At 48.9% G+C, this 25,206-nt stretch overlaps 1 protein-coding gene across 2 annotated transcripts in view; it reads left to right on the top strand.

The window, feature by feature from the left end:
- AGPAT5 (1-acylglycerol-3-phosphate O-acyltransferase 5) overlaps positions 1 to 10,224 on the top strand; it is a 33,231-nt gene extending 23,007 nt beyond the window's left edge. For both annotated transcript variants that reach the window (XM_017681097.3, XM_036996000.2), the window contains 3 exons: positions 3,217 to 3,378; positions 6,821 to 6,944; positions 7,696 to 10,224. In XM_017681097.3, coding sequence (XP_017536586.3) covers positions 3,217 to 3,378; positions 6,821 to 6,944; positions 7,696 to 7,921 — 512 coding nt within the window. In that variant the 3' untranslated portion in view covers positions 7,922 to 10,224. The remainder of the gene's footprint in view (positions 1 to 3,216; positions 3,379 to 6,820; positions 6,945 to 7,695) is intronic.
- Positions 10,225 to 25,206: the final 14,982 nt, after the last annotated feature.

Here is a 25,206-nt window from a genome sequence, read left to right as displayed (position 1 = left end):
AAATCACGCTCTTGCTGTTAGGTTGTCCCCCAGCCCACAGACACAGTGTGATGCTCACATAAATACACTGTGTGTGTACATGCATGTGTGCCCTGCCTACGGCTTCGCTGTTTCTCTCTCCTTTTTGTCCTAAAGAGAAGTTTGGGCACCTTTCATTGTCATATTTGACTAACTCTCCGGAAGCTTGTCCCACTGCTGACGTACTGGTGGACTCTTAACTTGCCAAAGTGTGTCATTTTTGTCATCCTTGTTCTGTTTGCTGATGTACACGGAGCTTTGGCATTATTTCTGGTGTTCTCCAGTCTCCATCCTGCCGTCACTTCACCTACCGGGACTGCTCAGATGGTTCCCAAATGTTTCTCTCTCCCTGATTTTTGACATTTGATAGACCAGATTCCCAACTATATTTTTAGAGTGTTCTACCCAACCTCAGCCTCAGTGTGCCGATTTCAGCTCCTGTTTTCTGCACTGCTCACCCACTGCTGCTTTTTCTACACAGTGGGTGACCCCACACACACTCCCCTCAGCTCCTCCTCCCGACCACTCCTTCTGTGTATGGTACACCCTTACCCATGCCCTCTAGGGTGAAGCCTGGGTATGCTCTACTCCTTTTCTTTATCACCATGTTCAGTTAGTTGCTGAATCCATGTAAATGTGGTTTTTATGACATTACTCACCTGCATTTTCTCTTCTCGGTTTGTACTACTTCAGTCCTGATTCAGGACCTCATTGCCTGTGACCTAATGACCCGAACTGTATCTGAGACCTAAGGTTTTTCTTGGCCCCTGGGTGATCTCTCTCCCATGGCCTAAAATCTTGGAGCCCCACAGATCAGTGCGATTGGCTGTTTCAGAGCGTATCCTCCCGGAGCTCCCAGCAGCGTGACCCCTGTGCGGTTCTCAGTCGTCCTTGCGGGCCTTGTACGCGTGCCCTGCAGACCTTCAGGTCCCACTGTTCTGCCTTTGCTCGCGTCCGTCTCCCTCCTGCCTTGTGCGCTGCGCGCCTCCTTTAAGGGCCTCTCTCCAGTGTCCCTTCTCCTGGCGCTTTCTGATCGGATGTGAGCGAATGAGAAAGACCTTTCACTGGGAGTGATATTTTTATATTCTAAGAATATTTTGTATCTCTTGGGGCATTCTACTACCATGTAATGTAGTGATTCAATTTTATTGCCTCATTGATCCCTGTCACCTAGGCTCCTTGTCTTTGTCTTTCCTCTTGAGCTGGAGATAAAAGCAGCAACATGGATGGTGTGGATTGCATCTGGAAAATGTGGTTAGATGAGAGCTACTCCTAGCGCCTTCGAGTGAGATTTTTTCTTAAATTTGTTTACTGTCAGTGATGAGTATTTCTTGTGCATCTGTCCCATGGCTGATTTTTCAAACCTTCCTTATAACTCATTTTTTAAAAATACTCCTTTTCTTTTTTTCTTACTAACTTACTTAGATTCTAGCAATTAGTTGTTCTTTCTGAATAACACAGGGTGATTCTGTGGAACTTTGAACTTACTAAAATTGGATAAGCTCCAATAGCAAAGAAGGAAGTATTAACTAATTTAATTGAAAAATGGATGTTTCCCAGCCTGTTACACTATTCCAATTTTTGTTATAACTCTTTGAGTAAATTAAACTGCTTTTGCCCTAGGGACTTAAGTCAGATATGTGGTTGTGGGAATCTTTTTCTTTCCCACACCACTCCACATTTTAAAAATTCTTCTGCGGAAAGGTCCCAACATACTATAGCTGTTCTTCCTTATGCGGCTTGTTGTCCCTGGAGAGAGGCAGTCGGAAATCCCAATCGAGCTTTTTCTAGTCTGCTTTCATGTCACTTCCTCAGAAAGCAGCTCTGTTCTGTTAAACTGTCACTAAATACCCTAACCTAAGAAAAGGGAGGCAGAAGGAAATAGGAAGGGAAGAACAGATTCCCGACACTAGTAGGAGCATGCACAACTGTGATCAATCGTTCTATGGAAATTGCAATATTTTCTCAGTTAAAGATTTTAAAAGTATACAACATGTATTTGTATATATGGTGAATACCCAAGAGAATCGAAATCACACATTCATATAAAAACTTGTTCAACACCCATCTATAGGTTATATGAATGTTCATAGCATTATTTACAGTAGCCCAAGGCTTCAGACCACCCAGATGTCTGATCAGGTGATCAATGGATAAATAAATGTGGTATTTCCATACAATTGAATACTAGTCCACTATAAAAAGTAATGAAGGACTGATATATGCTACAGCAGGGATGAACCTGAGGTACATTATGCTGAATGAAAGAAAGGCCACGTATTGTCTGATTCTGTTCATGAGCACAATGGGCAAATCTGTAGAGACAGCAAATCATGGCAGCCAGGGGCTGGGGGTGGAGAACGTACAGTGTCTGCAAAGGGCACAGGATGTCTATCGGTGTGATGACAATAGTCTGGAATTCAAAGGTGCACAGCTTGGTGAATACACTCAAAACCATTGAGTTGTAAATTTTAAAATGGCAAATCTTATGGCCTATGAATTGTATCTCAATTTTTATAAAAATGCATACCAAGAAACTAGATCCTTCAGTTTATCCCACAGCATTAGACCAATATTTCATATCAGGTAGGCCACATCAGCTCTTCAAGTAAGTGGGGGACAGAAAGCCAAGTGTACACAGTGCGGGTTGTTAGGTAAAATCATACCCCACATCTCTATCTGAATAGAAATAAAACCAAATCATGGGCTAGGAGTCCAAAATTCTGACATGTACTCCTGAATCTTGAGTGACCACAGGTAAGATACTACCACCTCTACTCTGCTGCCAGAAACAAGGTAATAAAGTCTGTTCTTGTCACCATTTACCAGATGGAAGGGTTTCTGGTAGGTCAAGCTTCCAGCAGCTTCCCATAGTGTCTAATGTTGAATAAATATGTAGATGTTTAATAAATATGTATTAAATGAATACTGACTGCAATAGAGAAGGTCATGTGAGAGGATTTCTAAACTTAAAGCTCTACAGCATGGGATTACAGCATTAATATTCTAGTCTTTTCATGGAAACTTTAAAACAGTTTAGATGTTATATTCCATTTTTTAATTGAAATATAATTGATATACAGTATTAGTTTCAGGTGTACAACAGTTATGTATATTATTATAATTTAGATGTTACATTAAATTGCAGAGGTGTTTTGTAACTGATTTATGGCCACACTGAATCAACTTCTTTTCTAGGCCTTGCAGTATTAAAACATGTGCTGACACCAAGAATAAAGGCAACTCATGTTGCTTTTGGATCTATGAAGAATTATTTAGATGCAATTTATGATGTTACAGTGGCTTTTGAAGGGACGGTGGATGATAAAGGGCAGCGAAAAGAACCACCATCCATGGTCGGTATGTTTCTGTTTTCAGTTAAGCCATATATATTTATGAATGTAAAATTCCTATTTTAAAAATGGGTAAGTGTACTTACTTGGTAAATTTTCCAACTACACACTTTATGTATTTCCCAAATATTTGTTATCAATCTCTAACAGGTAAATGTCATCAGTCCTGGTAACTTCGGTGTTTCCTGGCTGCCACGTTAGTCCTTTGGGCACGCCCGTCATCATGAACTCGGCCTCTGCCTGGCCTGGTTGGGAGGCTGCATAAGTTAAAAGAGGGAGTGAGGGAGGGGGAGAACAGACCTGCTGATATTGAGGTGTGCCCTGAGGGCCTGTGCTCATCTTTTTATATATATTTGAATAGGATATTCAGGAAATGTAGTATCATTGACAAGAAAAAGTAGAGTGTGACTGTTTCTTTTTTCAAATGTATTAAGTTTTGAAGACCTAAGCTATCATCTCTGTGTATGTCAGATACAACAAGAAAAGATAGAATTTTGAGTAGAGTATTTTAGTTAAACATAACCAAAGACATTCTTGACTTCAAAATATTTAAATATGGAGATAGGCAAAAAGGAAATTTCAGTCAGGAAAGCGTGGGAGCTGCATCCTTCCCAGAGTGTCCGTCCCGCCGCGATGGGGGGAGAGCGCTGGGCTGTCTGTTCTGCCGCTGCCGAGCTTCAGGCTGGGGGGACGTGCTTCTCAGTCTTCCATCCGCGGGGGCTCTCGAAGGCCAGTGGCCGAGAAGTGTTCTGAAGGCGTGAAAAGTAGCCCCCAGAGCCGGAATTGGGGAGCGAGGGTGGGGGTGGTGAGGCCCTGGGAGCCCGGCGGGCAGGACTCGGTCGCGGTGGGAGGACAGGAGAATCCGAAGCCAGAGCGACCGTGCCGATGATCCATCCCCTTCAGCACAGAGTGGGTGTAATGTGGAAAGCTCAAGTTTTTCATTGTAAATAAAATTCTTTGGAGTATACTATACATAAAACAGTTCAAAAATTAAAACCACATAAAGTGTACAGGGAAACGGCTTGTTTCCCACCTGATCCCATCTACTTTGTGTCCTCTTCCCCTTCCCAGAGGTCACCACTTCCCTTAATTTCTTGTACTTCATGTGTGCAAATTTAAGTATATATATAGCTTTACTCTACCATCCCTTTCCTATAAAAAAGACAACATATTAATATTTTTCTTTTTTAACCATCAGAGGAATCATTGGCCTGTTTTTACATTTGCAAATAGACATGCATTTATTTGTCCAACAATATTATCGTTTGTTTATCAAACATTGTTTAAAAAATAAGACTAAATATATTTTTATTATTCATGTAAAGTAATCCTATAGTAACCCTTCCTAAAATGCTGCTTTCTTTATGTCACCCACACTCCCACCGCTGCGGCCTCCCTGTCCTGGGTGTCCTCCCACCCTGCGCCACTGGGTGGAACTGCTGTGCCCACCGCTGCTGAAGCCCTCCTGCCCCCCTGTGCGCCTGTAATGGGAGGGCGGGGCAGGCGGGCAGGCCTTTCTCAGTGGGGCCCCTTCCCCTTCGTGGCCCTATCCCAGCCCTGTCTCCAGCAGTGTGTCCCCGATGAGCCCACAGTGTGCCCTTGCACCCCTGTGTGCCCGTGGCACTGGCTGCGTGTGGCACTCTTCACCCCTAGAGGCGCCCTGAGTAGGCAAACCGTTGTAGTTACACTGTCCCGCTCTGAACCCAGACCACCGCTCTGTGTATTCCACGTACGTGACCTGCCGGTGGCTTTGTGCATTCATGACAGATCTAATCTAGTTTGGAAAAGTTGTCTTTTCTAACTATCATGCCAAGAAACCATGTAGAAAATAAAATCTATCATTTCAATCAATTAAAGACAAATACTTCTGCAAGAAAAAATACGCCAGAGTAAAATCGAAAGACTGAAGACAAACTGGGAAAATATTTGCAACTTGAATCATAGAAAAAAAGGCTAATATAATGTATGAAGTGTTCCATTTCAGATTGGTAAGATGATTGATAACTTCAAGAAAAATAGAAGATATGAATGGACAGTTCACACAAAAAATGTTCAGCCTCATTCATAATAAGGAAAATGGAAATTAAAATTTACAGCAAAATGCCATTTTTTTACTATCAGTTTGGCAAAAATGCCAGTACCAGGTTTGATAATAGGCCATTTCTCCGTGGTTTCATATTCTCGAGGTGACGTGTAGGGCATGCCAGGTGCCCGGGCCCTGCACCTCTCCAGCGTGGCCCCCCAGGCTGTCCAGGGCCACAGGGGCTGAGACCCGTCCACATTGTTGACAAGGGCACAGCTCAGCATCAGAAGGTTCCTTTTAGCAACTCTTTATTTAACCAAAAACAGAACTTGATGAAAATGAGACAAAAATATTGACAAAGTAAAATCATCCTTTAGTGCAGTGTTTTGTTAACTCATCATCAAAGCCACTTTGCTCCTAAAAGTATATTAAAAATGAGACGTTTCAATGACTGAAATACTGCTTGACACCGAAAGGAAAGAAGAGCAGTCGTATAGTGTACTCAGCAAAGAGGGTGTGGGGGTCTGAGAGAGAGACTTGTCTGAGGCTGAGCTTGAGGCGTCCTCCAGCAGTGCCGCATACGAGGCTCCATGTCCCCGGAGGCGTGTTGGGACATACTTCAGCTGGAGCTACAGGTCACCTCCCATGCGGGCACCCACCTAGGGACCACAGTCTTCTTTTAAGTCTTCGGTAGGAGTATTTCCTTGTTCTCCAAGGGATGTAAATATGTTAGTATTTCATCTCTCCACAGACAGCCCCTTGGAAAAAAGGGAGTTTCCAGGCTCCCTTTTCTTCATCTTGGAATAAATCCTGGCCTCATCCCATGTGCCACCCAGGCTGAAAAAAGACTGTATGCTTTTTCAAATCAGCATGTTTTAGGAACAATAGTTACTTAAGGGCTTATAGCTAAAAAGAATTTTGGTTCCTGAACCAAGTGTAATATGTTGAAATGTGGCCAGGATCCATGCTCGCATGCCAGGGAAGAGCAAGTGACGGGGGGAGGACGCCCTTGCCCGCCTGCCCGGCCGGGCCGCTCTACTGACCGCTGCACAGTGACGGGCTCACAGGCCCAGAATCTCCCTGGCGTGGACAGACAGACCCATGTCCGCCCTGGTAGGACGCAGTCCTGTGGGGACAGCAGTGCCAGATACACCGACAACACAGGATGGTGTGTCATTAGGGTGACAGGTGTGTCCTGATGGTGGGCGATTTGGGGCACCCTTTCAGGGAGGTACATTCTTACAGTGGAGCCCAGCTCCCTGTTCCTGGGATGCTTGCAGAATTTGGATGTTGCCGTAGCAACAGTACCACAGGGCCCTAAGATTTACTTAATTTCTTTATTTAGAAACTTTTTTATTACCTCATTTTCATTGTTATATGACCATAAGTTCTAAGATTAAAAAAATGAAATGTTGTTTCTTGTTAGAATTTCTCTGCAAGGAACGTCCAAAAATTCACATCCACATTGATCGTATAGACAAAAAAGATGTCCCAGAAGAGCGAGTATATATGAGAAGATGGCTTCATGAACGTTTTGAAATAAAAGATAAGTAAGTAACAGCAGCTCTGGCACTTCAAAAACTTTGGGTCAACTAAATTTACTATTGTAAATGATTTAAAACAAATGTAAACATTTACAGTATCTTAGGAGCTGCTTTTATAAAGTCCCATCGTGTCGCACGCATGAGGTGTTCATGCTGTAAGCCTCCCGTTGCAGCTCACGGTCCAGAGCTTGTTTTAGGGTGACATTCACAGGATTGCCTGGGCCACACTTTGTGGTGGGATAGAAAATATTTTTAAAAGACACACACCGCTTTCCACTGTAAGATGCCCCCTGGCTGCATCTGAAGGCCAAAGTGGTAGTGTGGTTTGAGGACAGCTGTTGGGCCCGAAATGCGTGGGAAAGTGGGCGCTGGAGGGTTGTGTCTGATATGCACATGGAAATGGCCCCAGGATACTTGTCCACAAGGAGGGGGCAGTTGACATTTTTCCGATCCAAGGGTCTGAAAGAGCCGTCAGTACTGAGGGCCTGACCAGTTACTGGTCCTGACCCTGTGTTTGTGCCTGCAAATATTTAACGTGGAACAAACAGTGTTGAACCTTAGCAAGAATTAGAGCATATGAAAGAAAGTTTAGAAACTCCAGTTAAACCAAGTCTCTGGGTGTTTCCGTATTCATCCTGTTTCTCAGGAACCTGTAACGTCTCTAACACAAAATAGACACCCAATAGGTATTTGTTGAAATAAAACATTAAAATGGTTAAACCTAAAACTTAATTTTTTTTTTCCATTCTCCCTTTAGGTTGCTTATAGAATTCTATGATTCACCAGATCCAGAAAGAAGAAACAAATTTCCTGGGAAAAGTGTTAATTCTAAATTAAGTCTCAAGAAGACTTTACCATCATTATTGATCTTAAGTGGTTTGACTGCTGGTATGCTTATGACTGAGGCCGGAAGGAAACTCTATGTAAAAACATGGGTTTATGGAACCTTAATTGGCTGCTTGTGTGTTAGTATTAAAGCATAAACAAGTAGGTGTCTCCAGGCAGCAGAATGTCCTACATTGTTTATTATCGGCGGCTGGGCATTACATCAAATTGTTTTCTGAATTTAGTAAGAAGTGTAAATAAAGCCTTGTTTATGGAACACTGGAGAAAACAGAATTTCTGACTAAAGCTGATGTGCAGTTTGTCTTGGCGAACATACACAGTTTACAATGTTAGAACAGAAGGTGCTGGAAAGGGGAAAGCTAAACAGTTTATGCTATGCCTGATGCGTCCTCTGAACTAATGGCAATTTCAGAAGATTGTTAGGATTGTATAATTTGTTATTTTGTAATTCAGATAGCTGCATTCATGAACATTAATTTGCAGTATATTTCACTATATTTGATATTTTCAATTTTTTACAACTTGACTAGTCCAAACTCTTTATCACTTAAAGTATTTACTGTCTTGCAGCTTTGTAATATTTTGCTCCTCAATTTCTCCAAGTCGATGAAAGAAATTGTATGTAAGTGTTGGAACAGATACAAGGAAAAGGGCAAGAGACGTGTGTGGGGAGGGAGCTCTGGTCAGGCATGCTTCTGTTCTGCGTTATCAACCGACTTCACTTACTTTGTATTTACAAAGTAATTAACATTTCTAATATTTATTGAAAGCATAATTTGCACTCCCTGTACTATATACAAAAGAATACTGTATGAAATATGAGAATTAAGTTTAAGTTAAAATTGTGACCCTGATTCAAGAACTTTTAAGTTGACCATCTCTTTAAAGATTTAAGCAAAGCTCATAATACTTCACAATATCTGTGCCATAAGTACTTAAAAACCTTAAGGTTTCCTGTTATTTTTAATAATCAGTGTGAATATTTGTTGGGCCCAAGGCCGCAGGTGGTTGAGGCGGTGGGAGCCCTCCACCGTCTGACGAGATTCACTAGCGTGTGCCTTCTACCTCTTACTCTTGGGTTAAGCAAGACACTTAATCCAAAAAGCATTTAGTGTCCTCGTGGTCAGTTCCAGGGTTTCCGAGTCCTCTCGCTTCGGGCTCCCGGCGGGGACTGCGGTGGCGTGCTTGTGTGGCGTCCTCACGGGCAGGAATGGGTAGCCAGCCAGTGTCTGTCCTGTGGCGAAGCTGAACTCCTTAAGCTCTTGTGAGCTGGCTTCGCTGCCTGCCAGGAAGGCATTCTGCATTCGTTTCATGTCAAGGAATTCACCTTCCTGAGGCCAGTGAAGCAGACGCAACCCATCAGGACTGAGTGAATTATGTTGAGTTTCCATTAGTTCTAAGGGGCTACAAAATAAATCTATCACCTTAAAAAAAGAGCTTGTATTTCAGGAACCAAATCACACAATTCAGTCTCCAATCACGGAACAATATATTCCATGGACGAGGACCTTTCTAAAAATGCCATCTGATGTATTTTTGTTATGATTTAAACTGGATTGCCTACTAGCCCTTTAAGGTAACATTTCTGCTTTATTGCTATTGGATTTTTGTTGCAAAATAGTATCTGTGCCCCAGATGAAACATAGCAATTGAATCATGTTAAACAATAATGAAGGGAAACTTTGATTCTCCAGAACCAGAGAGTAAAGGCTTGTATTTCAGGCAGCACCCTTGAAGAGCTGGGTAGTAGGAATTGGTTTGTATGTTAGAGTATGTAGGTGTACACGTTCATATACACAATCCCACAAGATACAGTGGCCTAATTATGGAGGGGGTGTAGGTAAAACTTCTAAGAAGCATTCTCATGCCAAACTGCAATTTTCTCTTACCTGAAAAGTGAAATTTAAATCAATCCTAAGTCTGTTATTTTTTTCAAGTCCTAAAGTTAGAACCAATTTCTAATTAGATCAGAATAAATGTAAGTTGTGTAGCTTACTTTGAATATCATGAATATGCTCTAAATGTTAATTTTAAGAAACAGTACCTTTGGAATTATGTTGGTTACAACTGGTGTTAAAAAGGCAAGTGAACTGCTGACGATCTTTTGCATCACGTTTCTTACGACCGTGCTTACATCCTCACAAAAGTTCTATAAAGTGTATCTGTTTAAAAAGTTTGTATTAAGATATTTGAAAAATTAGAAGCTTCTTTTTAACATGTATTGATATGACTTGAATTACTATTTTCTAAAATGAAGAGCCTTATCTCAACCTGTAAATCTTTCCACATATCATTTAAGCCTTTGTGTTATTGTTGATTCACATCTTAGCTGTTACTTAGTTTTCTTTATAAGAATGCCATCAATGTGCATGCTTTTGTGTTTTTCAGAAAAGGGTGTGTCTGGGTGAAAGTAAAAGAAAAAATAAAAGCTTTCACTGTCTCCCATGTCTGTGGTATTTAACATTTTGTGACCCAAAAATTCATCACGTTTCCTATTACATAAAACAAGATTCATGGCTGGCCTTGTGTTCTGAATTTATACAACTATGTTTTTTCTAAACTGTTGAGCAAGTTTTTAAAAAATACATTAAAACACTCAAAACTGTGAAGCAGTATATAAGTTTGGTTATATAAGCTCATCTATATATTTTATAAGATGTATAGTAAGTATTAATTGTTAAGTGTTAAAAGCTTTATTAAAGTTCGGTCTGTTTTGCTACTTGTTGGGATTCCTCGAGTGTTTACTGTGCCCTGAGCAGTGTGCTGACCTGCCGTGGCCATCGGACACCTCATCTCCTCCGAATAATAGACCCCAGCCCCCAGCGCAGCTCGGCCTTTGCGAGTAACAAGTCGGCAGGCATATTGCCAGGTTTGGGGTCCTTGTTCTACCACTTGGAATTTGACCTTGGACAAATGATTTAGTTTCTGTGCCCCAATTTTCTCATCTGTGAAATAGTGGTAATAACTGTTTCCCTCAGAAGGTGTTGGGAACTTCCTAAGTCAATGCACATGAAGCCCTGTGTGTATGCAGTGCATGGAGCGTAGCGTGTTCTAGATCAGCCTTGTTCTTCAACTTCTCGTGCTCTCAGTTCTACAGATGAGGAAATCGAGACTCAGAGAGTTTGAGGAAAATACCCAAAGTCACCTAAGTCATACTGTAGCAGAAAATGAATGCATTCCATTATTCTGCTTAATGAAGATATGATGCAGTATTTCATTCTGTGCCTTTAAAAGTGGATGGTCATCCCTGTAATCATAGATATTTAAAGATTACAGGTTTTGTTTAAAACAATATAGAGATTACAAAAGGGAAAGATTCTCCAACTTTCCTAAGAATTTCATGGTCTCTCCCAGCCAACTCCATGTGGCTTCTGACAGCTGAAGGGGTCCTCCTGCCAGGGGTGGGTGCTAGGAATGGCGGGTCCCCAGGCTTCCCTTATGGGGGCACAGGGGGTGCAGGAAAGTACCCCCCTGGCGCTTCCTGACCAAGGGGAGCCCGAACTAAAGCTGCCTGTGCTGTCTCCTTACATGTGTGTCTGTAACCTTAAGCAAGTCACCCCCCCACTGCACCCTCCTTTATGAAAACAAGGGGAATGCTTATTTACCTCAGAGTTTTAGTAAGAGTGAAAGGAGGTAATAATTGTAAAAATGCATTCCTACACTTTAACAAATGTGAGATGATGATTCTTCTGAAGTCATTGCAGCTTTCCTTGCGGTGTTCGCTGTGCGAGTGATTGTCATTATTTTGTGATGCGTTTTGGCACTCAAACGCGTGGTTGTTGGGAATAGTCATTGGACATTGTCTGAGTCATTCAGAGGCATGATCACGCCGTGTTCTATTCATGCCCACTTAATTTCCGTCTGGATCACAGGTCAGTTTCTTGGTAACTATTTGGACAGTTGCCCAGTCCCCCTGTGGCAGTGGCTGCCACCTTCTTTTCGCTCACCTGCACACACCTGCAGAAGGTCTTTGAAGTTTGTTGCAGGGAAGAGGGCAGAGAAGACTGTGTTCCAGCCCCTCCAGCCGTTGGATCCTCCCCAGGATGGAAACACCAGATCACTTCCCGTCTGTGTAGTGGAAACCAGGATTGAGGAAGAAGTGCCCTTGCGAAGGAGGTGTCACCTTTAGAGAGCTGGAAGTGTGCCGCTGAGAGACGGGAGCGCCCCAGCCGCCCACCGCACCTGTGCATGCTAGGGGCCCTGGGGTCTCCTTCCATCTGCTGGCTTGACTGTATCCTGAATGGTGGTAGTTGAAGCCTGACCTGGTGAAGCGAGGAACCGTCCGAAGCACAGCTGTTGTCCCTTCTACAGGTGCATGGGGTCGTGAGAAAACGCTTGTTCAAGAAGACCCGGGGGCACCACGCCGGCGTGCACTCCCCTCTCCAGCGCTCGTGCGGCGGCCCCTGGCGGAACCAGCACTGGCTGCCCAGAGACCGGGTGAGGAGCCCCGCAGAGCCAAGGACAGCTTAGGACCAGTCACTGCACACGGGCTGGACTCGGTCACCCGCCCACGCCCCTCGCCCAGGCTGTGGCAGTGACTGAGCATGATGCTCACGGGAAGACGTGGCCAGTAGCTGTTTCTGATGATCCATTGCTGGCTGTTCTTTGTGGAAGGTGACTATCACCTGAGCTCAAAAGAGGGGTGCTCCCCGGTTGCCCTCAGTAGGCAAGTCACACCCCGCTCCACGTCTGCGTCTCCACTGTCCCGTGTGCTGGCCACAGCCCCTGGTGCCACGGAGCCCCGACGTGGGAGAGGCGCTGGAAGTCTAAGATGTACACCAGGTCTTTAAAATTTGTACAAAAATCGTAAAATAGTTCATGTGATTGTTATATTTTGTGATAATACTTTGGATATGTTTTGATCAATAAAATACATTCAAATTAATTTCACTTGTTTTACTTTCTTAAGTGTGGATTATAGAAAATTAAAAATCGCCTATGTGTCTGGCATCGTATTTCTATTTGACAGGCCTGATCTACAAGGGGACAAAGGCTGGGGGTGTTCACACTGTGGCCACAATTCCTGCGTCTATTAGCTACTCTACAGGGTTTAACTCATTAAGTAGATGTGAATCTGAAGCTAGACATTTTATGGTTAGCTTAATCATATCAAATTAAATGTCAGTTGAAGGCTTTCTAAGTCAATTATGTTTTAATTTTATAGTCTGAAGTCAAATTTAAGAGTAAATGGCATGATCAACAAAGATTTAATACATGACATGGAAATCATGAAGGATCATCCAGGAATCACTGGTGTTCAAAACAAGAACCAAGAAATAGCATTTGAAGAAATAGGAAAATTCTAGATTGGGTTAATGGTGGATGATACACCATGCTATTCTCTGTGGGGGTTTTTGTACCTTCAAAATTTTTTAATTAAAAAATGTTAAGTCTAGGCACATAGGTTATTTTGTTTAGAACTATTATCTGAAGGTGATTCCATATGGTAACACAATGACTAAATATGATTTCTCCATGATCACTAGTCCAATGAATGGAATCAGTAAAATCTTAAGATCTGCAATAATTGGAAATCTTACCGGTTTATCTAAATGAACATAATCAGTTCGTGTTACATAGTCCTACGATTCCAAAGGATCATTGTAAATAGTTGTTTGCATATTGCTTATAATGAAGAACTAAAATTCTGTTACTTCTGTCTGCTCGTTTCATTATTCCCCAAGGAAATTACTTTGGAGGAATTGTGTTGGAGGTGCATTTATAGTGGTCTCCGAAGACACATTAAATGCTGACTGCAAAAGAATGAGACTTTTTAACAAGGTAGCAGTTAATAATTCTAAGAAATGCATAGAAAACAAGATAATTCCCCGAGTTGCTAACCACACTCTTGTGATCTAGCAAATAATTTCTGCACTGTAGTCTAAGACTAATGGTCACACATAAGATGGTGTCTAAGCAGCTCAGTGCAGTGCTACAGCTGGGAAGCTGGAGAGCTGGACAGGACTGCAGGGGGGCGGCCAAGAACACCTGGCGCACTTGGCAGATGGGGGAGCAGCCATGACGACAACAGGAAATACCCAGGCTTCATGAAGATCCCACAGGCAGAGAGCTACGTGGTGGGGCCAGAATGAGACCCGGTGCTCCTTGTCCTCTCCAGTTTGGACTATAATCCATCAAATGTGATGTGACCTAATTAAAATAAGTATGTATTATGTATATATTATAATACACATATATTTATAATTAATAGGTAGAATACCTTCTATATAAATATGACTTCATATATCTGAAACATTTGTGTATATTTACCATTGATGATAGGGATTTTTCAGACAATCACCTCGCTTCGCATCTTTAATGTTGAATCAGGATCCAGGTGCCTCTAAAGAGGCCCCTGCACACTCTAGGTGGGCGACCCCGTACTATAGTCAATGGCACAATGAAGTCTTTAACCAAGCTCTGCCCTGAAGCCTCACAGTAACTTGGAGACAGCTGACTTTGATAGTGGGACTTCCCCTTGTGTTCCTTAATTTCCACATATGCGCAGTTACCATCTCTCTCAACACCTTATGGAAATCCTTACTTATTAAAACACACTTACATGCATGTTCAAGCCGTATCCATCCGTCGCTGTTAGACCAGGACAGCACTGGTCTTTATGTTAACAATGTTCAATCAGTGATGGAAATTGTTTTTCCGTTACATTCCCAAAGTATCAGCCACGCCCATATTTAAAAAAAATGCTCCATGCATAATGATTAGAGCAGCCCTGTGGACTATTTACTATCTGATCCGCAAAGCGCAAAATGCTTCACGTACATTCTACATTCTCACCATAGCCTGTGAAATAGGTAGGGGTCCCCAGATGTCCTGCCATGATTACTATCTTTTTAAAATCTCCCCCAAAGGCAGAGCTGGGTCCTAAGCGATGCCTGATATTTGCTCTTAGTCTACGTAGAGGATGAGACGTGTCTGGGAAGCCAGGGTTAGAAATGCCTCCCCTACTGCTGGGCGGTGCAGGCTTTAAAGAGTAAGAACACACTGATAATTTCTTTTGAACCCTAAACCTGTAAGAGTAGAAAAGCCCCGGGGAACAGATGGGACGGCAGATACTTTGGGTTTTCACATTGTTGCTTCGAAGCTGGCCCACCTCGAAACACCATTTAGGGAGCAGTGCCATTCCCCTGCATTAACCCACTGGGGCGAAAGGCAGAGATTGAAGGCAAGAGCGTGGACGGGAGAGTGGGCAGAAACCCAGCAATCTCAGGCCTTTGTAATGGAGCCCCTTTTGCCACGACTGTTTGCCACCCCCTGGTGGCCACCTCACGGCAGCAAAGAGCTTCCTGCAGGGAGGCAGAGACCTCTGGTGAGAGGGGGAAACCTCGTGCCCTGTGAAGGCCAGGGGCCCCCAAGGACACTGGGGGTGGAAGGAAGCTCACCACGGCCTCCCCGCCCTGCTCCGGGCCCCCGGGCTTGGCCTGCAGGAGGTGCCCGCCTGCGCCTCATCATGGCCACAGACCCCGCACCATGGGCGACCCTTCGCGTCTCGTCGCGCCCCCGCCCGTGGGTGGCGCTCTCTTCTGGGCCACCCGAGGCACCGGGGTCTCGTCCCTGCTGGAAGCTCCTGGTGCAGCCTTAGCCGCGTGCTGATTGCTCCGACGGGGCGGCGGGCCCCCAACGAAGGCTCTGGGTCAGTGACCCGGGCACACGTGTTCCAGCTCCCCGCTCGGCCGAGGCGGCCATCTCCCCCACGTCGGTCAATAAACGCAGACAGACGGAGGCCCCGCACGGCCTGTACAGCCTGTTGTCGCCTCCCTGCCACCGGCCCGTCCCCACCGACAGGCTGGGCCTCACCCAGAGGTGGCAGTGCGCCCTCCCGGTCTGATGGGAGCTGGGCAGCGGCCTCCAGAGGAAGAGGCTGCAGCCACACTGGGTAAGAGCCACCCGGGTCCCCTGCCGTTTGGTCCTGTGGGACACGTACCCTCTCCCAGAGCAGCGGGGGCCTCCCTGGGGGCTGCAGGCTCCTGCTGGGCGCTCCCTCCCTGCCCTGCAGAGCAGCTCAGGGAAGAGGACGCAGCCATGGCTTGCCAAGCAGGGCACAGTCCCCGCACAGTCCGTCCGAGGGGCTCTCTTCCCGGTGCAGGGCAGGGGGGCGCCACGCTAACCGTCGGGCCGGGTGGGAAGGAGGCCGGCCGGCAGCTGGGCAGCATGACGGGGCCATGGCGACGGCGGCCGCCTGCCTCCCTCGTGGCCCGGCGCCTTCCCTCCGGGGGCGGCTATGTCGCAGGGCTCACTCCACAGCACCCAGCCTGGCTAGGGTGCCGGCACCCCCATCGCACAGGTGACAAGGCGGGATGCTCGCCCAGCTCACGCCCCCGGGGAGTGTGAGGGAACGAGGGCAGCCAGGCCCCTCGCCGCCCTGCCGCCTCCGTCCCTCTGTCCACCCCGCCGTCCTTCTGCAGAGAGGGACGGGAGCCCTGGGCCTGGACGCCCGCGGGCTCTGCTCTGCCTCGAGCGGGCAGCCCTGGGGCAGGCGGCCCCCCAGGGGCACCGGGCGGCTCCACGGGCCGCCTCCAGCCCCGCCGCTGGCCGCTCTCCCGGGCTAGTGCCCCCTTCCGGGGCCGGCCTGGGTGTGCGTGTCAGATCCAAGCAGAGGCGCGCGGGCATTAGCCATTCTGCTTGATTCTGCGTCCCTAAGCCTGCGGCGTGGCTTACGTCCTCCCCGAGGGCCAAGCTCGGGCAAGATCCCCGTCAGCCGGAAGGTGGTGGGCGCTTGGCATCTTCCCGAACCATAGGAGGGGGCGCAGAGGCCTCTTCTCCAGATGTTCAGCCCACCGGAACGGATGGTACTGTCTGCCCAGCTCTTGGAGGGCATCTGGCTGCTCCTGGCAGCGCCCCTTGGGGCCCGCAGTGACAGCCAGCGGCTGGACGCCACGACTAGTCCTGGAGCCATGGCCCAGGGGGGCAGCTTCCTGGCATTTCCAGGGCACTGCCTCCCCTACTGCCGGCCGCTGGCCCTGCTCCATGCCACGCCTTCAGCACCCAGCCCAGCAGGGCACACAGGGCACCTGTTAAGAGGCAAATGTGTCTTATGGCTTCCGATTTCCAGGGAGAACGCGGGCTTCATGCAGCAGATGGGTTTTCAGCTAAATTTGAGTAAGAGAAGCAGCAGCTGGCAGCCGCCTCATCTCCAGCGTCCGCTGAGTGTCAGGCATTGCACATGTGCTACTGAATCTGCATGACTGAGCACGATTGCTCCCACCTAGAGACAAGAGTGAGTCAGGGTGGGGAGGAGCCACGGTCAAGGCTGTGGGACCGGCCGCTAGAAGCCGCCTCCTCGGTGCCCACGTGCAGAGGCGGGGTGGCGTCAGGCGAGGAGAGTACGTGAGAAAAGAGCACGTACGTGACGGTAACACCGGCCAGGGCGTGTGCGAAGGAGAGGGCAGCGTGGAGGACGGACACGAAAACGTAAGGAAATGACTCGACATTGGGTCATGCCTGGCATACGCCCGCTAGGTCCTTGCTCTGCGTCACCCCGCCCGCTCCTGACCGAGCCCCAGTGAGACCGAAGTTCATCCTGCTTCGAAGCCGAGGTCAGTGAAGCTCCACAGATTAAGTGACTGACCCCAGGGTTTCTGAGAGTCAGCAGCAGGGCCAGCCCCGCATCTGCTCGCCTGACCCCCAGACGGGCGCTTGCCCCACGCCCGCATGCCTCTGCTGCAGCTCCAGGGCACAGCCTCCGGCCGCTGGAAATGAGGAGAGGCAGGTCTGCCCTGACCTTTGGTCTTGGCCAGGCACCCGCTGCCCCGGACCTTTCCCTCGCCTCTGGGAAAGGAGGTTGCTCAAGAAAACGCACAAGCTGTTTCAGGTATAAATGCAACACCACCCAGTGACGAGAAGCTGTTCAGACATGCAGCCTTGCACTCTGTGCACAGAGCGCGCCTGGTGGCACGGCAGGTGGCCCGCGTGACAATGCACGTGCGGTTGGCAGGGAAGTGCAGGTCGGCCTCCTGCGATCCGGACTGGAATGGGCAGGACAGAGAGCTGGTTCTTGCTGCTGCCGGCCCACCCCGCCCTCTTCCTGCTCCTCGGGCTCACAGCGTGCCTTCCTTCGGGGGAGCTGTGGCACGGGCAAGCAAGGCCTCGTCGCCTTAACTCAGACACCCAGGAAGGACAGGCTGCGATGCCCGCCGGCTCCTGCAGTGCTTCTGTGCTTTTCTTTCCCTCGGTTTTGTCTCTCCGGGCAAGCTCCTGCTCTGGGAGGTTTGCGTGCATGAAGAAGGAAGCGTGCATGAAGAGGGAGGAACTGGCTGTGTCCCTGTTTCCACAGGTGGCATCAGGGCAAAGGAACGATGCGGGCGGGCGGGCGGTGAGTAGGCCCGCACCCACCCCACCTGCAGCCTCCGTGCCGGGCGGCCCATTCTCTGTGGATGGTCAAGCGGAGGCCCAGCCGAGGAGCAGTTGATGGGACAAAAGGCAGGCATTTATGTGCAAAAAGAAGCTGCTATTTGCAACTAGCCAGAGGAGCTCCTGTCTCCTCCCTAGTCCCTCATTAAACTCTCCTTTGTTAAACCTAAGGGCCAGCTTGCTGTGGCCTGAATGTTTGGGTCCCCCCCCAAATTCATGTTAAAGCCCTACCCGCAATGTGGTGGCATTTGGAACTGGGGCCCTTGGAAGCGATTAGGTTAGAAGAGATCCTGAGGATACGGATGGCATCCCGCCTGTGGATAAAATGAGAGTTCCTGTGGCCGGGATTCTCACCTGGCCCTGGCTGACTAGCTCACTGCCCACCTGTGGGCAATACAGGGCTGTTGGCGCTATATAAAGAGCTCCACCCAGTGCTCTGGGCGCAACACGGTGGCAGGGCTGCAAGGCTGCAGGAGAGCAGAGCAGAGCAGAGGCTGGAGTGGTGGCAGCGCCGAGGACAGAGGCCCAGAGGGCAGCTGTGTGGGACGACTGTGCAGAGAGGCCCAGAGGACGGCTGTGTGGACAGAGGGGCCCAGAGGCAGAGACTGGCTTGCTGCAGGCAGACTCGCTCTGAGTGAACGGGATTTTAGTGACCTGCCACCTGGAAATAAAGTTGGGTATATCCCTTTCACCCCAAGAACTTGCAGTCAATTTCTTTGGTCACATTGAATCCGGAGCAAACTTGCCCGGGGCTGAAACCCATCGGCAAGACACCGCCCTTATAGGGGGAGGAGACCAGGGTCGACTCTCCACCAGGGAGGAAGACAGCATCCATGAACCAGGAGCAGGTGTCCCCAGACAGTGGATCTGCTCGGGCCCTGATCTCAGACGTCCTTTCTCCACAGCTGTGAGAAGCAGTGTCTTTCGGGTAAGCCACCCCGCCTGTGGCATGTCGGTGACGTTCTGGTGGAGCGGCCGCACTGACGGAGACAGAGGCTGGTGCCTCTGTTAGCTGGGGGCTCCAGGGAGGGGGTGCAGAGATTTCCCTCCACGCCAGGTGACGGCAGGATGCTGGGGTCAGGCCAGGGCCTGCGGCAGCCGGGGAGTTGTGTCTGTGAACCTGGAATATAACTGTTTCGGTTCATTTTACTTCAGAGGCAGCGGAAGGCAACCGGGCGGTATTTTAGGGGGTGAGGAGGAGCCTCTGCCCCTTCTTTGACAGGGAGACCGTTCTCACAGGTGCTCAGAATAAAGCACAGGGAAGCTGGAACGTCGCCTCCTTATCCCTTCCACCGGCCTTCCTGTGGTTCCTGGGATGCGGGTCTCCTGCAGGCACGGGCTGCCAGGTGGTGAGTCAGGCCTGCCCTGCAGCCAGCTCATGGAGCACCCCCACTGGGCACGCCGCCAGAGTGCCCGTGGCCTGCCCGGAAAGGCAGTTTCCATGGGACAGTTAAAAGGATGGCAGCGTGTCTGCCCCTCAGGGATTGAGGGGCAGTGGCACAAAGGATTTACAACCAGGCTGGAAACACAGCAGGCCTGGAGGCCCTGGGGCAAGGCCCCTCCTGTGGCCCCGAGGCATAAACAGCTCGGGGCTTCCTGCGGGGATGGAGCAGGCGGAGAGGCCAGGCTGCAGGGAAAACAAAGACCAGTGGCCAGCGTCCGACCAGAGCCTGGCCGGGGAGCGGCAGGCGGCGAGTGAGATGGGAGCACGTGGCTGGCTGCTCTCCCCCTTGCAGGGCCTGGGGGTGCCTCTCACCCAGAGCCTCCCACTTCTGTGACCCGGTGACTGTTGTGGCCCCACCGTTTTCCCCACGTGGCCTCCAGAATGGACACATTTGTACTGGGCTCTTTCCCCCTGTTTCTTCTGGAAGTATCTTCTAGGTCACTTCCCTTCTCCGCCCCCCCACCTTGGCTGAAGTGGGACACGTACCCCCACCCCCAGCCGGGGTCACAGACACGGGTTCAGCACCATCTAGTGGCAGTGGAGAGGCCCTGAGTGGCTGTGCAAGTCGTCAAGCGGTGACACAAACATCAGCAGAAGAACAAACGCGGTGGCAGAACAGGGCTAGCGTTGGCCACCATGTGAGCACGGGGTCCCTGGGAGCCCTGCATGTACGTGTGTGTGTGTGGTGCAGGGAGGGTGCACTGTCACTGCCATCAGGCCAGGTCCTGTTTGTCTTGGGTCCCCCTTTATAGAAGAAGCTGAGCGGGTCCCTACTTGACCCTGGGGATTTGGGGCATTTTGTACCTGTTTCTCTCCTGCTATACCAGCTTCTAGGGCAGAGATGACCCTTCCCACCAGCTCTGCTGGCCATGGGGAGCAGCCCCAGTGCCTTGTGGCCTCCACAGTGTGGGGAGGGCATGGGGTTAGAGGGCCCCACAGGCCCATCCTCTAGGGACTGAGGCCGAGGACCCCATAAACTCACTTTGTAAACTACCTGCCAGGTGCTCCTGGCACAGGTGGTGTGTGGAGGCAGGGTGAGGGCCCGGATGGTAAGTGCCTGAGGGCAGAGGGCCTGTGCTGCTGGGCTCACTCTCTGCCAGACCCACCGTTTTCACAGTGTCGCAATCGAGAAATGTGGGGCCAGCCCTTCCACGCAGGATGTAACCCCCTCTGGGCTGGGGCTCTCACTTCTGGGGGAGACTGGCTGTGGCTGGGAGAGCTGGCTGAGCTCGAGTTGACACAGGATGGAGGGACCGGCTTTCACTCTGCAGAAGACCTAGAAATAGATATGTCTGCCTTCTCTTTGGACCAGAGGAAAGTGTCACTGCTGGCACAACGCAAGTGGACCACTCCAAGCACTACAGGGATCGGGTCACAGAGAGCCTGTGGTGGTGGGATTTCAGAGGCCAGGACGCATGGAGGGACCACGCCTCAGCAACTCCCCCTCCAGCCACTCCTTCACTTTCCTAGGATAAGGAAAATCCTGCTGTGAATGTACAGAGCAAGGTCCGAAGATGGTCTTGGGAAGAAATGAATTACAGAATGTCATTAAAACATGGCTAGGGTCCCACGCATAGTCAGAAACGGACCATAACCCTGGGGCTACTGTTAAGTGTGTTCGTGTCCAGGTGGGACGAGGCTGCTGTGGACTTTCATGTCCATGTCCAGTGGCCAGGTGAGCGTGGCCCCCCACCACGACAGGAGGCCTCTGGGGAAGGGTCTCTCTGTGTCTGGTTTCCTCATTTGCAACATGGGGAAAAGGTAACAGTTACTCCCCGTGGGGTTGGTGCTGAGGCACGTGTCTGGCACATAACACATGCTTGATGCATATTTGCTGTTATTACCTGAAGACAGTGTAATTCTTCCAAAGAACTCCAAGGAACTCAATGTAAATGTTAAGCCAGTATATTTTTCTGTCTATGGAAAACTATCGCCTTTAGGCCAGGAAAAAAAGGATGGTGTCCTGTTTCTAAATTTCTAAAGGAAATTTACAATTGTGGGGCATCATTAAATTGCAAGCCTCCCCGGGAACAGGGTGGAAGCCCGTTGGCACGCTGCTCCAGCCCGTGGGGTCATCCGGGAATGCCTCCCCGGGACTGGGCGGGACTGGGCAACATGATGCAGGTCGTCCATCTGTGATGCCTGCAGGGCTGTGGGACGGGTTCCCACTGGCCACTGAGCAGTCCAAGGCCTGTGACTAGGTGCCTGATTTCTTTCCACATGGAAAAACCACATGGAATGGGAGAAATTGTGGTCACGGAATCCTTTGCATCTCATGATGTCAGAAGCATTTCCTAGTTCATTTCCCTGGAGTCCCACCAGCAGAAGGCATGGAGCCTGTTGAAAACATGCAAAGTCCATGTGACAGAACTAGAATTTTCCCCAACCACAGCCGTTCCAACTCAAGTTGGAAAGCACTGTCAGTGTGGCTGCTTCTCAGCCATACTGGGGCTTCTGCTCAGGAATTCACCTTTGCGGAGGCAAGCGTGGGATTCAGTCAGAATCGGAAGTCCTAACAGTTTCTGACAAATGTGTGATGTTGAGAAATTCTTCCTTTCAGCCTGTGTGTGTACATCTGTCAAGTGAGGTAATGAAAACTATCTGACCTTGAAGGATAAAACCAAGGACTAGGAAGGTTTGTTATTCAATGCTTGATGAGTAAATACTAATTGGATCTGAGTTTGTGGGAGGGGCTGGCTTGACAGGCGGGTAAGGGTAGGGCAACAAAGGGATTATGGAAGCCGTTTGAACAGACATTGGGGACGTTTGTCAATGTCAAATGCGTCCATTTATTCAGTGAGACCGGTCTGCGCCACACCACACGGACAGTGTGGGTACTGGAGGAGTTAGTCTATTTCCTGGAGACTTCCAGAAAAACCTGGTCCTTTTTAGGAACTGTGATCTCACAGGTCTCCCCCGCAGATAGCTGCCATGGATTGTACCATATGCATTGGTAGAAAAATAAGATTTTGTTTTTGGTTTTTGCTTTTTCCAACACCAGGGACAAAGAATTGGGTCAGTGGCAACCGCACACAGACCAACCCGGAAGGAGGCGGTGGACTAAGTCTGTACCAGGTTGCACCTGATGCAGGTGTCCACCCTGTCGATGGGAGAAATCAAGCCCGCTGGTCCTGTCTCTGGGGGTGTAGAAAATTCGGGCAAACCCTGAGATGCAGGTGCACTGGTCTGTATTCTGGGTTGTGGGGAACCTCTGCCACACTTCCATGTACATCAGACATACACCCTGGTCTCAGAACCGGAAGCTCGAATGCCAGGGGCTGGCCTCCTTCCGGATGGCTGCATCTGATCCCGACAGCCTGTAACACCCAGACTAATACATCCTTCTAGTAACTGTAGGTACCGGGCAATACCAAACAGTGTTTGTTTTGAAGCAGCCAGATTGGAGACACCAATTTTAAAATGCAAATCCAATGCATTGCTAAGAAAGAGGTGAGTTTCTTTCACTTGTCAGCATGAGGCCAGAGTTACTGCCAAGTTATACTCAGGCTTATACTTTTTCTGAAGCTCTCGTGCCCTCCCCCTCACTCCATTTCCTGGGTGCAGGGAGGGTGGGGGAGGACCGCAGGGTCCGTGTCCCCCAGGAGGAGGCCTGGTTCCCAGGGCCCGTCTGGGTGGGGCCGTGTGTGGGACCTGGGCCATGGGCCCCGCATGCTGCTGCCTGCAGGAGGTGCTCCAGGAACAGTGGGAGGCCTTCCCCAAAGCCCAGGAGCCATGGACCTTTCTTTCTTTTCTTATTTACTTTAAAAATTTATGGTAAAATATACATAAGATAAAATGTATATTCTAACCATTTTTGAGTGTACAGTGCAGGGCATTAAGAACATTCACATTGTTGTGCAAACATTCCCCACCATTCATCTCCAGAGCTTTTCCATCTTTTCAGACTGCCCACCCCCAGCCCCTGCTGCCCACCCCCTGCTTTGTCCCTAGGGAGGTGACTGCCCAGGAACCTCCTATATGCAGAATCACAGGATTTGTCTCTCTGTGTCTGGCATGTCTCCCTGGGCACGGCATCCCCCAGGTCCATGCATGTTGGAGCGTGGGTGGGCACGCCCTTCCTGTTTAGGTGATGGACACTCTGCTGTGCGGACAGCCCACATTTATCAGCATGGATGGGGGCTCAGGTATCTCCACCTCTTGGGCACCCTTCGCTTCCCATCCTTGTCACAAGTCATCATGTACAGTCACTCGTCTGCAGGTGCTATTTATAGACACGGCCTCTTTCCTTAAAAATTACTTTAGAACAACAAATGCCGGTGAGGATGTGGAGAAAGGAGGTCCTTTCTACACTGTTGGTGGGAATGTTAATTAGTTCAACCACTGTGGAAAGCAGTATGGTAGTTCCTCAAAAAACTAAAAATAGAAATACCATTTGACCCAGGAATTTCACTCGTAGAAATTTACCCAAAGAAAACAAGATCCCAGATTCAAAAAGACATATGCACCCCTATGTTTATCACAGCACTATTTACAATAGCCAAAATATGGAAGCAACCTGAGTGTCCATCAGCAGATGAATGGATAAAGATGTGGTACATATACACAATGGAATACTATTCAGCCATAAGAAAGAAACAAATCCTACCATTTGCAACAACCTGGATGGAGCTGGAGGATATTATGCTCAGTGAAATAAGCCAGGCAGAGAAAGACAAATGCCAAATGATTTCCCTCATTTGTGGAGTATAAGAACGAAGCAAAACTGAAGGAACAAAACAGCAGCAGGCTTACAGACTCCAAGAAGGGACTAGCGGTTACCAAAGGGGAGGGGTGGGGAGGGAGAGGGGGAGAAGGGGATTGAGGGGCATCATGTCAGCACACATAATGTAGGGGGTCACGGGGTAGGCAGTACAGCACGGGAAGACAAGTAGGGACTCTGTGGCATCTTACTACACTGAAGACAGTGACTGTAATGCGGTATGGGGGGTCTTGATAGCATGGGTGAATGTAATAACCACAATGTTGCTCATGAGAAACCTTCATTAAGATTGTATTTCAATGATGCCTTAATAAAAAAAAATTTTTTAATGACTTTAGATCATGGAGCTCAAAAAGACAAAAAGCAAGGGAACGCTCTAAGTGCCTGACATGAGCAGAGGGGCCTCTGGGCCGAGGGACAGAGGCACGTGGGTGCTGATGCCCATCTCTTGTGGGGCGGTGGCCGCCCTGGACGGCTGTATTTCGTTGCATGTCCTTTTGTATATGTCAAATAGGAAAAGCAATGATTTGGGAAAGTTTTCTCCAGCCTAGTAGTTTTCCGCATTGGCGCATAAGGCAGATGAACCTGGTCTGAATCACCCTGACTTGGCTCAAGTTCACCTGGTTTCGCTTCAGGAAGTGACCCTGCTTTTTTTCCTCAAGAGACAGAAAGCCTCCCCACCCCGACGCGGGCGGCAGGCAGGCAGGTGGGGCAGGGGGGACCGTGGGGATTCTCCCCGCCATCGTTCTGGAGGCCACCGCACACCCCCGGCCCCAGCTGAGCCTGCAGGACCGGCACGGGGTGCAGAGCACCCCCGGTCTGCCCCTGTCATCCGTCACCCCGCGTTTACAGATCAGCGCGGCCACCACACTCGGGGGCCCAGCCCTGTC

The sequence above is a fragment of the Manis javanica genome, chromosome 12 (genome assembly GCF_040802235.1).
Source record: "Manis javanica isolate MJ-LG chromosome 12, MJ_LKY, whole genome shotgun sequence".
NCBI classification, from domain to species: Eukaryota; Metazoa; Chordata; class Mammalia; order Pholidota; family Manidae; genus Manis; species Manis javanica.
This window is presented reverse-complemented; position numbering and strand designations above follow the sequence as displayed.